Source organism: Phaethon aethereus, assembly GCF_964289735.1.
Source record: "Phaethon aethereus genome assembly, chromosome: 1".
In the NCBI taxonomy this organism is placed as follows: domain Eukaryota; kingdom Metazoa; phylum Chordata; class Aves; order Phaethontiformes; family Phaethontidae; genus Phaethon; species Phaethon aethereus.
Window position 1 is genome coordinate 218,762,418 of NC_138575.1, and position 15,671 is coordinate 218,778,088.

Sequence of the window (15,671 nt, forward strand, 5' to 3'; positions counted from 1 at the left end):
GCACAATGAACATATATAATACATCTGATGCTCTTTAAAAAAAAAAGTTAAAAGGGATTTAAACATGAATAGAAGCATCAAAAGTAAGGCTTTAAAAATATGAAACTCCTGTGTGCTAAGACCTTCTTGTTCTTGATTTTAAATAAAACCACACTGAGAGGTGGTTTGCTGGACTTGAGCCTGCTGGCACCTACTCCTCCTCCTTCCACTGAGGTTGCCACCTTAGAGATACAAAATACCTCCCCAAACTTAGTCACCTCAGACAAATGAGAACCAGCAGCAACTGAGACGGACGGTGGGGCAGGAAGGTTTGGAGCAAAGAAACAGGGAGATCCTGGAATTGCACAGCCTTGAGCGTACCCAGATCCCAGAGACCTCAGTTGCAGCATATCACACTGTTGGGTCCAAGGAAAAAAACCACACGGGGGCAGTGAGAATGGCACTAAGTGGCCAACTTCCCTCAGCACAGGAGAGACATGGACCTGTTGGAACGGGGCCAGAGGAAGCCCCAGCAATGCTCCGAGGGCTGGAACAGCTCTGCTGGGAGGACAGGCTGGGAGAGCTGGGGGGGCTCAGCCTGGAGAAGAGAAGGCTCCGGGGAGACCTTCTTGCAGCCTGTCAGGGCTTAAAGGAGCTGATAGGAAAGATGGGGATGGACTTTTTAGCAGGGCCTGTAGTGATAGGACAAGGGGTGATGGTTTTAAATGAAAAGAGAGCAGATTCAGACTAGATTTCAGGAAAAAAGTTTTGACACTGAGGGTGGTGAAGCACTGACCCAGGTTGCCCAGAGAGGTGGGAGATGCCTCATCCCTGGGAACGTCCCAGATCAGGTTGGAGGGGGCTCTGAGCACCCTGCTCTAGTTGAAGATGTCCCTGCTTATGGCAGAGGGGTTGGACTAGGTGGCCTTGAAAGGTCCCTTCCAACCCAAATTATTATATGATTCTGTGATTCTATGATATCAGGTCCATCTGCTCTAACTTAGAGTTGCCTGGATGATTGAAAGGGAATATACAACTGGAATAGCTATTCTTTTTAACTAGTAGAAAATTTATTTAAAAGCCTGTCTGGAGGTGACCAAGAGCATTCTTCACCGTTGTTTGTTTCCTATCACCCATCACACCTCTCCTATGGGGAAGATGCAACATTAGGAAAGCATTTAAGCATTGATTGATTGATTCCCATGGGCACAAAGTTGACTTTTTTTCTTTATAAAACAGAAGTAAAATAAAATAATCCAAAAAATGCGTGCCTTACAGTTCTTTATAAAAAAAAAAAAATTACCCTGAATTCTGTTGGTAACGTTTTCTTAGACTTAGGAACTAAAAGAGTAGACTGACTTGAAAAGGCAATGTGTTGACGAAGTACAGCTACAAATAGAGACCTACTGCTCACTCACAGTGTTACTTTTTCACTTCTCAGTCACTTTTTCAGTTTATTTGTGTATATGGATTATCAGTGTACAACTGTGATGTGTCACTGTTACTTGAACCCATTCTTCCATTATGTTAGAAAAAATGTGAAAACCACTGTGAAGACACAAGTATTTTATTCCATTAACTGAATTGCCTGAATTTCTTATGAACCACTATTTTGCATTTTTGCAGCATCAAGCACAAGGTGGTTATAACTTGGACATATACACATGCTGACTTAGCTGCCAGTTTTGTGTCTATCCCTCCTTGTAGTTTACCCAGAGGACCTGGGCCACTTGTCTGGAGAATCCTTTAGTATAAAAGGATCATTGTTTTGTTTGACTGATTTCATAGTACTTCACACAAAATTCCCAGTCCCAGGACTCTGCTATCAGGCCCAGGCTCTATCAATTCAAAGAGCATAGGATGGTTTGGAGAGGGGAAATCCCACTTGAATTTTTGGGTCTTCTTGTTTATTCCTGCGTTCCCTAAGCACTGATGGCCCTTCCCACAGCCCCTGCACCTCACACCAGGGTGGAGAAGCAGAGAAAAGCCATGGTGCAGAGCAAGAGCTGAGGAGGGTCTGCCTCTGCCCGTCGCCCCACTCCCACCACTCTGCAATGCACAGTGTGGATGTCTACGTGTGTCTCCCTCATGTGACAGGGAGCTAAGCCCCCTCACTCACACCAGGGTTGTGTCCTTTACAGCCACCATACCAAACACTAATACTTAGTTGTGTTTCTTTTACCCTTTCTCCCTTTAAGCCATTGAAACATCCTCATTGCAGTGGATTATAGCGATCATGCAGTGAAAAAAGGTCTTGCTACAATAATTTCCTTGTGTTGTTTTACCATTAAGGTTCGTCTAGAATGGCCGACGGATCTGGCCGTCAATCCGATGGATAATTCGCTCTATGTGCTCGACAATAACGTTGTGTTACAGATATCTGAGAACCACCAAGTGCGCATTGTGGCGGGGAGGCCCATGCACTGCCAGGTGCCGGGCATGGATCACTTTCTCCTTAGCAAGGTGGCAATCCATGCCACCCTGGAGTCTGCTACCGCTCTGGCCGTCTCGCATAATGGCGTCCTGTACATTGCTGAGACCGACGAGAAAAAGATCAACCGCATCAGGCAGGTCACCACCAATGGAGAGATTTCTCTTGTTGCCGGTGCGCCAAGCAGCTGTGACTGCAAGAATGATGCTAACTGTGACTGCTTCTCAGGGGATGATGGCTATGCCAAGGATGCCAAACTCAACGCGCCATCCTCCCTTGCTGTGTGTGCGGATGGGGAGCTGTATGTCGCTGATCTTGGAAATATCCGAATCCGCTTTATTCGGAAAAACAAACCATTCCTCAACACACAAAATCTTTATGAGTTATCCTCACCCATAGACCAGGAACTCTACTTGTTTGACACCAGTGGTAAGCACCTTTATACTCAGAGCCTTACCACTGGAGATTATCTTTACAATTTTACTTACTCTGGAGATGGAGATATAACCTTGATCACTGACAATAATGGCAACTTAGTCAATATCCGAAGAGATTCTACAGGGATGCCCCTCTGGCTGGTAGTGCCTGATGGCCAAGTCTACTGGGTGACAATTGGTACCAACAGCGCACTCAAGAGTGTAACAACACAGGGACATGAAGTGGCCATGATGACGTACCATGGCAACTCTGGACTCCTTGCCACCAAAAGCAATGAAAATGGTTGGACAACATTTTACGAGTGAGTATATTGTGAATATTTTGCTGCTGACTTCATTTTGTGTTCTCTGAACAATGCAAGGTTGATAGAATTTAATTGTCTGAACAGAATTATTGTCCAAATAAAATGGCCAGAATAGAGAACATTAGATCTCACGCAAACACTTCATAGTAGAAGTAAGGGCGTTAGAGTTTGAAGAGCTCCCTTTACCAAGTCAAGAGTCAGACAGAGTTTCTGCTCAGTTTTTTTAAATCAGCTAAGTAATTTGGACACCCGGTTCTCCTTAACTGTAGTCAGGAGTGGGGATTTAGGCTGCATGTCAAAGAATTTTGCTTGGCCTTGAAAGCCTTGGAAGTGTGAAAGTTCCATCAGATCCTCTTTTTTTGCAGCTTTCCACCTACTGCCCATGCTGCAGTGTCTTATTTGAGCTTGTTTGAAATGGCTGATGTAGAATGACAACTGGCAATGACTGATGACAGCTTGCTCAGAAAACCATTCTGTAATTAATGAACTTCTCTGTTTCTCTTGTTGTAATTGTCCTCACTAAGCTGTAAAAATAGTCTCAGAACTGTTCAAGACCAACTCTGCCCCAAATAGTTTCTTGAGCAGAGAGAAGATACGCACTAAAAAACTGAGAGATGGCAGTGACTTGAAGATTTGTACTTTTTTTACATATTACTGTTAGCAATTCCCTGCTTATAAATACCATGAAGACAACACACTTCTGATATCAAATAGCAAAAAGATGGGTAACTCAATGAAGGGCATTTAGAAGGATGGTCCGCAAATTCATCCATCTGTTGAGAACCCTTTCACCTCCCTCTCCATTAGTTTCATTGTAATTTTCAAGTCTAGCCTCTTTGAAATGATCCCTTTAGTGCATAATTTCACAAATGGTTTGAACGGTTACGTGGAGGTGTTCAGCTACCATAATAATAAACTCATTGTAAGAATCCAATTCGTAGAATCATAGAATAGTTTGGGTTGGGAGGCACCTTTCAAGGCCATCTAGTCCAACCCGCTCCCATGAGCAGGGACATCTTCAACTAGAGCAGGTTGCTCAGAGCCCCGTCCAACCTGACCTGGGATGTTCCCAGGGATGGGGCATCTCACAGAATCACAGAATCACTAGGTTGGAAAGGACCTTCAAGATCATCAAGTCCAACCATTAATCCAGCGCCACCATGTCCCCTAAACCATGTCCTGAAGTGCCACATCCACACGTTTTTTGAACACTTCCAGAGATGGCGACTCCACCACCTCCCTGGGCAGCCTGTTCCAATGCTTGACCACCCTCTCAGTGAAAAAATTTTTCCTAATATCCAATCTAAACCTCCCCTGGTGCAACTTGAGGCCATTTCCTCTTGTCCTATCACTAGTTACTTGGGAGAAGAGGCCAACACCCACCTCACCACAGCCCCCTTTCAGGTAGTTGTAGAGAGCGATAAGGTCTCCCCTCAGCCTCCTCTTCTCCAGACTAAACAAGCCCAGTTCCCTCAGCTGCTCCTCATAAGACTTGTGCTCCAGACCCCTCACCAGCTCTGTTGCCCTTCTCTGGACGCACTCCAGCACCTCAACATCCTTCTTGTAGTGAGGGGCCCAACACTGAACACAGGATTCAAGGTGCGGCCTCACCAGTGCCAAGTACAGGGGCACAATCACTTCCCTACTCCTGCTGGCCACACTATTCCTGATACAGGCCAGGACGCTGTTGGCCTTCTTGGCCACCTGGGCACACTGCCGGCTCATGTTCAGCTGGCTCTCAACCAGCACCCCAGGTCCCTTTCCGCCAGGCTGCTCTCCAGCCACTCCTCCCCAAGCCTGTAGCGTTGCATGGGGTTGTTGTGGCCAAAGTGCAGGACCCTGCACTTGGCCTTATTAAACCTCATACAGTTGGCCTCTGCCCATCGATCCAGCCTGTCCAGATCCCTCTGCAGAGCCCTCCTACCCTCCAGCAGATCAACACTCCCACCCAACTTGGTGTCATCTGCAAACTTACTGAGGGAGCACTCGATTCCCTCGTCTAGATCATCTATAAAAATATTGAATAAGACCGGCCCCAGAACCGAGCCCTGGGGAACACCGCTTGTGACCGGCCGCCAGCCGGATTTAATGCCTTTCATCACAACTCTCTGGGCTCCTCAGCCAGTTCCTCACCCAGCGAAGAGTAAACCTGTCTAAGCCACGAGCTGCCAGTTTCTCCAGGAGAATGCTGTGGGAGACGCTGTCAAAGGCTTTCCTAAAGTCCAGGTAGACAACATCCACAGCCTTTCCCTCATCCACTAGGCCGGTCACCTGGTCATAGAAGGAGATCAGGTTGGTCAAGCAGGACCTGCCTTTCATGAACCCATGCTGGCTGGGCCTGAGCACTTGGTTGTCCTGCAGGTGCCCTGTGAGCACTCTCAAGACCAACCGCTCCATAATCTTCCCCGGTACAGAGGTCAGGCTGACAGGCCTGTAGTTCCCAGGATCCTCCTTCCGGCCTTTCTTGTAGATGGGCGTCACATTGGCAAGCCTCCAGTCTTCTGGGACCTCCCCTGTTAACCAGGACTGCTGATAAATGATGGAGAGTGGCTTGGCAAGCTCCTCGGCCAGCTCTCTCAGTACTCTTGGGTGGATCCCATCAGGCCCCATAGACTTGTGGGTGTCCAGGTGGTTTAGCATGTCCTTAATCCTTAATCATCTCCCACCTCTCTGGGCAACCTGGACCAGTGCTTCACCACCCTTGTTGTCAAAAATTTTTTCCTGAAATCTAGTCTGAATCTGCTCTCTTTTCATTTAAAACCATCACCCCTTGTCCTATCACTACAGGCCCTGCTAAAAAGTCTGTCCCCATCTTTCCTATCAGTCCCTTTAAGCCCTGGCAGCTGCAGGAAGATCTCCCCGGAGCCTTCTCTTCTCCAGGCTGAGCCCCCCCAGCTCTCCCAGCCTGTCCTCCCAGCAGAGCTGTTCCAGCCCTCGGAGCATTGCTGGGGCTTCCTCTGGCCCCGCTCCAGCAGGTCCATGTCTCTCCTGTGCCGAGGGCTCCAGAGCTGGACACAGCACTGCAAGGGGGTCTCCCCAGAGCGGGGCAGAGGGGCAGAATCCCCTCCCTCGCCCTGCTGGCCACGCTGCTTTGAGGGCAGCCCAGGAGACGGTTGGCCTCCTGGGCTGTGAGCGCACATTGCCAGCTCCTGTCCAGCTTTTCATCCACCAGTATCCCCAAGTTCTTCTCCATGGGGCTGCTCTCCATCCCTTCATCCCCCAGCCTGTACTGATACCGGGGATTGCCCTGACCCAGGTGCAGGTTCCTGCTCTTGGCCTTATTGAACCTCACGAGGTTCACACAGGGCCATGCCTCGAGCTTGTCCAGCTCCTGCTGGATGGCATCCCGCCCCCCAGGCATGTCAAGGGCACCACTCAGCTTGGTGTCATCTGCAAACTTGCTGAGGGTGCACTCGATCCCACTGTCTATGTCATTGATGAAGATATTAAAGAGTGCTGGTCCCAAGGCAGACCTCGGAGGGACACCACTCGTCACTCCTCTCCATCTGGACATTGAGCCATTGACCACTACCCTCTGGGTGTAACCATCCAACCCGTTCCTCATCCACCCAACACTCCACCCATCAAATCCATATCTCTCCAATTTAGAGAGAAGGATGTTGTGGGGGACTGTGTCAAAGGCCTTACACAAGTCCAGATAGATGACATCAGTAGTTCTTCCCTTGTCCACTGATGTGGTCACCCCATCCTAGAAGGCGACTAGGTTGGTCAGGCAGGACTTGCCCTTGGTGAAGCCATGCTGGCCATCTGAAATCACCTCCCTGCCCTCCATGTGCCTTAGCATATCTTCTAGGAGGATCTGCTCCATGATCTTCCAAGCACAGAGGTGAGGCTGACAGGTCAGTAGTTCCCAGCATTTTCCTTTCTACCTTTTTTTAAAAATGGGTGAAATGTTTCCCTTTTTCCAGTCTCCAGGGACTTCACCGGACTGACATGACTTTTCAAATATCGTGGAGAGTGGCTCAGCAGCTACATCAGCCAATTCCCCCAGGACTCTTGGCTAGAAAAGACAGTTCCCAAGATTACAAAGAAAAAAAAATTTAAAAAAAGGAAACTCAGTGAGGGAAAGCTGGCTAAACCCACTTATTCCTGTGTTAGAAATACAGTTGCTTTGTTTCTTTCTTTAAAATGTTCCAGGCCCAGTTTCAAATTTCTTTGCTTAATACTCACTATTACTGCTTCTGCCTCAAAAAGAACTGATGGAAACTCTGTGATGAATCTTTTAAAAGGTTATTTGCATTCCATCAATGTTCTGCTTCCAATTACTATAGCAATATTCCTCAGTGAATCAAAGTTAATACCCTTCCATCTCTTACATTGAACTTGCTTGAGGAAGGCTTTAGGGAGGAAAGATAGGATGTTTTTCTCTATAGGAGTGGAAGCCTGCTATATTGTCAGGACCATTGTGCTAAATCAAGGAGGTATTTTCTTCTTGCAAAGAACCCAATAGTTCCTGTGCTTGAAAACAGATGTAGCCACGGACAGTGAAGCAAGCTAAACATTACAGCTAATAATGGTCAGATTCATACCTCAAACATATTCTTTTATTTAAAAGTGTGACTGAAAATATAAAGGAGATAAAATGAGACAGAGTCTAAAATCCGACTTTGTGGATATATTTATAACAGTGATCCATTATTTCTTGCTATCCAACAAAATAGAGCATTTGTGAAAGTCATCATTCTGGGCCTTTTATGCACTTCAGAAGAGTCATAAGAAAGCTTTTTAGAGCTAAATGGAAGACAGTATTCTCCAGTGGTTAGTCTATGGAAATCTTGACTAGAGCAAGTCATCACTATACGATAGCACAGCATCACTGAAAATAGAATTGGGAAGGTGTCTTCAGAGATATCTCATCTAAACCTGTGATTAGTTATCTCTATTGAAGAGTTCCTGACAGATTCTGATGCAACTTTATGCAACTACAAGGTAAAAGCCTATATTTGAATTAGTTACCTCAGCCTCCCTTTATTGGCAATGGAGAGAAACAGGCACTTTCAAGGTGAGTTTCTTATGAGTTATGTCATCTTTAGGGTGAGATGAGACAAGTTGTATTCTGAAAGTTTCACTCTGTAAAGGTAGTCCAGAATGATTAGCTTAGATACAGATGTTTACATAGCAGATGTCTACAATTTGGTCAAGTGGATCCTGTCAAAGTCATCTAAAAGTTGTTCATAAATACTGCTAATGATAACAATATCTTTACCTATCTTATTTATTGTTAGAAAGCTTTTTTATAGGCTCAGTCCAAATCTTCCTTGCTTGAATCGGAGACTGTCACTTTTCATCCAGTCCTGTCCTATCCTATCTGATCCTATCCTAACCTGTCCCCTAGGGACTTGGAAAGCACATCAGTCTGCTCATCAAATGGCTCAAGGACTTGGTCTGTGATAGCTCTCTAAAGGTAATCAGCAATAGGGAGTGATGCAGTGGGGTTGTACCCGGTGAATGGGCAGGGATTGATTCTATCCAGGTTTTGCATTCATAATCTGGGGAAAAGTATAAAATCAGAACTCATAAAATGAGAGGATTAGGAAATAAAGGTGAGATAGTTGGATTGCTTGATAAAGTAGGTTTCATTTAAACTAAATAATGTTCTTACACAGTCTGATGCCAGGGTACACATGTAACAGGTCAAATCTAAAGAAAAGGGCTGAGCAACCTCTCATAGATTGTAGTGAGCAAAGCATCAAGTTATCCAGTGTGATCTCTCAGCATAATTCCCTGGCAAATCTGTCTAACTTCTTGCTTGGTTGGACAAACAAAATTAATAAATTTATTCATCTCACACTACTTGTAGTGGGTGGTAGGAAGCTGATTTTGTCCCTGTACAGCATTGATGAGACTAATACTGTCAGTTCTGATGTTTGCAGTTTATGAAGGACAGTGAAAATTGAAGGCTGTGCAGAAAAACACTACGAAAATGCATTCGTGAGGAGAAAGTGCTCTATGCTGGAGAACTAAGACTTGATCTATTATCTTAACATGAAGACTGGGAATTGTCTAGATCACAGCATGTCAGCACAAAACTATCCCCTACAGAGGGACTCTTACTCTAGCAGTGAAAGGCTTGGGAAGGGTAAGGAGCTGGAAAGCAAAGCTAGAGACATCCAAATTGACAGGAAGGTGTGATTTTTTTAAGCCTGAGATTATCTAGCCAGTAGAGTGACCAGCCATAAGAAGCAGTATATTCCTCATTTCTTGGTCTCTTAGATCATGACTGTGGATGCCTTTCTTAAAATATATTCTCACCAGACAGAAGATTTGCATGAGTCAAACACAAACTGCAGGGGTAAGTGCAGGCATGTCGGGATGAAATCTAAGTTCCTTGATATCCAAGAAGCTGAAGAAGATAGTGTAAACCAAGTCAATATTCAATACCTTCAGGTTATTGGTTTCTGTATCAGAACATCAGGAAATTTACATTGGGGAAGTTTAAGTGATTTAGAGAAACCCTGTGATCATGAGTGGGTGGAAGGTGCTCTAAGTAGTTTTCACTCCTGGCTGAGGGGGAAGGTGAAGCTCATATTTCTGTTTTGCTCATGGCCGAGGAAATACAGATGTCAAATTTGCCTCTGAGGAAAAGCTTCACGTTTCTCACAGCACATAATAGTTGTTTATGACCAGGGCAAGCTGCACACCACTGTTTAAAAAGTTAAGAGTAAACATAAATTCAGCTGGCAAGTTTGCACTGCACCAGTGGCCCCATGAAGAACATCCTTATAAGATTTACCTTTAGCTGACTGTCTACAGAGGACCATAAACAAGACACCCAACATAAAAGAGCAATGGTGTTGCAAGAGTGGCAACACTACATGTGTATATGTCCAGCATTTCTGGTTCTCCTTCAGTTGCTCTTACCAGGGTGTTTCTCAGCCTTCGTCATAAGGCTGCAAAGACCTGTGATGTATGGGCACGTCGATGTGCCTCCAGAGAGGAGAGAAAGGAGGCGGGATACATCGACACAATACTGGAGGTGTATCTCCAGGGCACACCAGGGAATCCAGGTCCTCCAAGGGTTCGGGCTGGGCTGGCGCGTTGGCTCCTCATTTCTGTAGGGGAAGGAGACAGGTGTTGTCCTCAGGTGGTGGCAGACTTGCTCACAACACTTAACAGCTCTTCCTTCCACACATCCTACACCGAAGCCTGCTGTAACAATCCTGTTTTATTGGGTTTAGCGCTAAGTAATGTTCAGTATATAATGGTGTGTAGCTTCCCTTTCTTTTGAGAGTGAAACTTAGCTCCCTGCAGTAATTAGCCTGTCCCCAAAGGCCTGTCTAGGACTTTTTTGACAGTTTTAGTATTACATAGACCTTCTCTGCCTCTGCAGAGGGCTTGACTTTCACTACCAATTCATGCAGTGCAGCTCAGCTTGTCCAGTAACTGGATTAAAGACTTGCCTTCCTGTTGAACCTGTGACAGTGATAATCAACAGCGAAGGAAGTTGATCTGGAAACTGCCAGGGGAACGGCTTCTTGTTGTTCAACTCCTCAAGTCAAAGACAAAGGGAGCTGTGTGACTACTTGCTGCTTTGTTGTTCATTTTTTTTCACTTGATCTGAAAAAATTGCTACCAGCTGTGGTGGGTTGACCCTGGCTGGACGCCAGGTATGGCCAAGCAGCTCTATCGCTCCCCCTCTAGCTGGGCAGGGGAGAAAAAATACAACGAAAGGCTCCTGGGTCGAGATAAGGACAGGGAGAGATCACTCACCAGTGACTGTCATGGGCAAAACAGACTCAGCCTGGGGAAATTAATTTAATTTATTGCAAATCAAATCAGAGTAGGATAATGAGAACTAAAACCAAATCTTAAAACCCTTCCCCCCACCCCTCCCTTCTTCCCGGGCTCAACTTCACTCCCCATTTCTCTCCCTCCTCCCCCCGAGCGGCGCAGGGGGACGGGGAATGGAGGTTGTGGTCAGTTCATCACACCTGGTCTCTGCCGCTCCTTCCTCCTCAGGGGGAGGCTCCTCACACTTTTCCCTGCCCCGGCGTGGGGCCCTCCCCGGGTGCGGGTGCAGATCTGCTCCCTCGTGGAGCTCCATGGCCGCAGGGGCACAGCCGGCCTCCCCGGGGGCTTCCCCGGGGGCTGCCGGGGACCCTCTGCTCCGGCGCCTGGAGCCCTCCTGCCCCTCCTGCTCTGGGCTGGGGGCTGCGGGGCTGTTTACACACATTCTCACTCCTCTCTGGCTGCAAATGTTGTTGCCATTATTTCCCCCCCGCTTCTTAACTCTGTTCCCCAGAGGCACTACCACCGTCACTGACGGGCTCGGCCTTGGCCAGCGCTGGGTCCATCTTGTAGCCGGCTGCACTGGCTCTGTGGGACACAGCGGAAGCTTCTGGCAGCTTCTGGCAGAAGCCACCCCTGCAGCCCCCCCGCTACCAAAACCTGGCCACCCAAACCCAATACAGCAGCCTTTACAAAGTTTCTTAGCAGTTGCTGTTTATCTACTTCAGAATCCGGAAATTCTTATTAATGTATTTGTTTAAATCAAGAGTATGGCAATTATCTCGATTAGCTCATTGAGATGGTATCACTGTACATTAATTCAATTTCCTTCTGAGTCAAAGTCAAACCTTCTATGCATTATTTAGCCCAGAGGAGGCTCTGTTCTTAGGTCCTTTGTGTGCCCAATTAGTTTGGAAGGTCACCTCCAAAAAAAACACCTACACGTCACTGCAGCCAAGCCCAGAAACTCAAAACTTTTTCATGGACTTCCCAAGAAGTGGCTCACAGCTCTGTAGGGTGAAGGGTACCGTGGAGCCAGATCTTCAGATGGGCAGTGAGGGGAGCTTTGACCCATAACGTAGGATTCTGTTTTACAGAGAACCGAACTCTGCCAAACCTCACACATTGTCATGGGTGGAAGGTGGGAGCCAGCTGGACCGAGCATGCAGGAGGACCTTGGATGGCTTCCCAACGACTCCCAGGACTCAGCAGTGTTTGGTGCCCCAGCCAATGCCCGGGTCTGGGCAACTGGCGTACCAGAACTGGGCATCGTGGTCAACATCTACCCCACAGTGAGATGCAGACTCTGTCTGCCTTGTAGTTGGTGTAAAGGCAATGCAATTTTTTCTCTCTCCGTCAAAACCGGAGATAAGTAATGCTTATTACCTTCAGAGGAGCAGCCACCTCTCGACTCAGAGAAAAGCTAGCTTACTGCATTAATAGCTTCCCTTTGTCACCTGATGATATCTCGGGTCATACCGAGTTTTATGGGATTTGGTGGCATCCTTGGTTTAGAGCAGTTCAAGTGAGGGTCTTGTTCTGCTCCTGCAGCAGACTGGAGTATGAGAAACACCGTCGGCTTTTGCTGTCCCTCCTCTTTTAGCAAGATTTCTTTGCTCCACAATTTCTTCAGGATAAAATAATTAGATTCTCATCATTGTTCCTTTGAAGAAGTTACAGAGAAAGGCCAGTAAGTGCCACGGTAAAACAGTATTTCTCCAGTAGTGTCACTAAGTTGTGAGGTCATGTTTTAAGCCATTGGCCTGGGCTGAAATGAATGCCTGGTGTCATTAGTTGAGAACCAAGGGAATTATGTGTATCATAAAAGCTAGAGAGATCTTCCTCTTCTCGTTTGGGCAGTCAGAAAATCCTGCAGACAGTGGCTGCAGCCTGGCCTCATGTCATTAGGGAGAGGACTTGCCTTCATGCATATTTGAGTAGTATCGGTTTGTCTATTATAGATTTATTTTCAGTGTTGTGTTTAATGTTGTTTGAAAAATTGTGAAGAGGCGAGCTTGTTCAGAGGCGGCGGGTGCATGTCTGTATAATCGCACGCAAAATATAGTTTGCAAAGTACATTAGGACACTTTGGCGCTAAATGCAATATTATTACAGTGAATTTTTTTCCGATCTATTTGACTCATAGTTTTAAAAGGCTGATGAAATGTGAAAAAGCTAAAATGAGGAAACTTAGAGACTCATGCAAGGAATTGATTTCTGAATAGACGGTATTAGGATGCTCTCTTAATTCCCAAGGCCCAGGTCTGAACACAATGGTAATGTGATAAATGAAAGCTCTGAATGTTTACAAGCTAACAATTAGGCCTCATAAGCATCAAATACCATTTTAATTCTGTGCATTGAACCTTAGCTAAATACGTTTCCAATTGGGAATGGATGGCGACGGCTTCCTTTGCTGGCTTAAGAATTGTCAGCGTAATTGTAAGTGCTGAGTCTTTGCAGCGGGTGTGAAGGGGAGGCAGCAGCCCTGTTAGCAGGTGATGAATTCATTGCTCCCGTGTTTCAGTATTTCCTTAATTCTGGGCTTTCAGAGCATTTGGAGAACACAGGAGTCTTAGGCTGTGATGAAAACCGGCCCACCCTAAACCCCGAGACTGTGGAAACAGGACTATGCAGCTTTGCTGCAAAATGAGGTGACTGGGAGAGATTTATCTTACTGCAAATACCAGGCGCACCTGCAGCTACGTAAGAGCCGGTTGCTTGGCCTTCCTCTCCGAGCTGAGGATGTGCCCTTTAACTGCCTTTATAGGGCTGAGCGCAGAGGTAGAAGGAACCGACTCATTTAACTCATTTAATTTTTTTAAGCACGTTACCCATTTGGGATGTTAAAGCCTTCAAGCTGGGAGATTGTGGGTAAGTGATAGGTGAGACCAGGTAATGTGTTGTGTGATCTAAATCAAGGGAAAAGGGGAAAATGCTGCAGTCCTGAGCAAAACGGAAAAGGAACTGCTTGCCAAGAGGAAAGCGCTGTGAGTGTCCATGCTAACTAGCTCCCAGCACCTCCTTTTGCATTGCCACCGCGGTGCTGAAAGGAGTTTTCATCTGGGCGTGAGTGTTTTACATTTCATCTGCCACCAATTAAAAATAATAATCAAAATGGGAGCAGTCTAATCGTGCTACCTTCTCGCATTTCTCCCTTCCTAAGGCGTGACCCCCTTGCAGCTGCAGAGGGGCGAGCTGTCACCCCCAAAGCGAGTGCTTGGAAGGTCCCCGCCGCGCTGCTGGGCAGAGGTGCAGCAGCTCTTGCGAATGCAGAAGACACAGATGGTCCAGGTTACTTCTGACTAATGGAGTGACTAAGGAGGTGCCAAAAGTCTAATGTACGTGTGCAGACATCTTAAACCAATTCCAGCACACCGTTCCAGACTGCTGTGGCCCAAAACAGGCCTTGCTTCTCAGGACCCAAAGACCCAGATGGAAGTCCTTGGCCTTGGTGAAGTTGTGACTTTTGTACAGCTGTGAAAATGTAACCGTATAAATTACGCATACTGTACTTAGTCATTTTGACTTAAAAAGAAGAATGTGTGCACAGAGGTCTAGGCACCATCATACTCTTTCATGGTCTTTTTTTCTTGCTATTTTAACCCATCTTGCACAGGCAGAGGTTATTGGCGTATTTGCCCATTTGCACATTTGCAGATATTGCATATTTGCCCAGCAGAGAGCTGGAGCACCATTTGTGAGGGTGCTGGGAGCTGGATGTCCAGGAACAGAGTTTAAGGGTGTCTGCTGCTGCTTGGGGCTCTTAAACTGAGTATCCACAGGTTTTTGAGGCTTTCTTTGGAGCACATAAGTAGGGCTTGCATGGAGTACAGGTTTTGTGCTGGCTGTCAGCATGGTGCTGAGTGTCATTCAATTAGGATAAACCATATGATTCACAGGACGTTGACTCAGCACTTAAATGAAACAGCAGCCACGTCCGTCATGTGAACAAGGTCTCTGCCCCGCTCCTGGCTTTTGCTCTCTTTCTTTCCCTAACCTGCAGACCTGCTTCCTTTCACACTCCCACCTGTATTACACCAAACTCACCCCTTAGACTTCAGTGCAGCACATCTAGATTTGTGATATTCTTTTTAGGAGGTGAATGGGACTCAATTTCAGGAGCAGCTCATTTCTTAAAATTTTAATAGAGCGATATAAATAAATCCCTTACAGTTGCTAATACCATCAAGTCAGAGGTGTTTAATTCAGATTCATCTTCCTTAAATGTCAGAGCATTTGGTATTTAAGTCTACCCTTACGGTTCAGACTAGTTTATATATAGGACTCCTGATGTTGTGGTAGAAAGAATTTGGGGTGTTACACAACTGACCTTTAGCAATAACAATGTTTTCTCTGCTCAAGGGAGAAACTAAATCATGTCCCTTGTGTCCTGTTTCAGTAGATGGGGTAAAGATATCGCCTGTGATGTTTTTGGTTTAAGATTCACATACTCTTTTAGGAGGAGATGTGCAGGTGAGTGGGCAGAAAGCACAATCAAAACACATACCTCGGGCAAACAGGACAGCCACAAACACGGAGCAAAGTGCTCGGTGCTGAGAGCACTTTAGTTCTGGCTCTTGCAAGATTTAGTTTAGATCCAAGCTGTGTGCTGTTAGCCACTTGGAAAAGCTTTAACTGGTCTATGCCAAACTCCCCTAATGCAGTCCTGAATTCATCCCTTTTTTTTTTTTTCTTTCTTCTTTTCCTTTTCACAAGTGGTTGACTGTCTGCCAAGATCTTGGAGAGGAAGGGCAAGGCTGCTCCGTC

At 46.3% G+C, this 15,671-nt stretch overlaps 1 protein-coding gene across 3 annotated transcripts in view; it reads left to right on the top strand.

Moving 5' to 3' along the window:
* The window catches only part of TENM4 (teneurin transmembrane protein 4), a gene marked incomplete at its 5' end in the record, with an annotated part of 367,633 nt that overhangs the window by 320,107 nt on the left and 31,855 nt on the right, over positions 1-15,671 (top strand). For all 3 annotated transcript variants that reach the window (XM_082013817.1, XM_082013818.1, XM_082013819.1), the window contains one exon: positions 2,272-3,149. In XM_082013817.1, the coding sequence (XP_081869943.1) occupies positions 2,272-3,149 (878 nt within the window). The remainder of the gene's footprint in view (positions 1-2,271; positions 3,150-15,671) is intronic.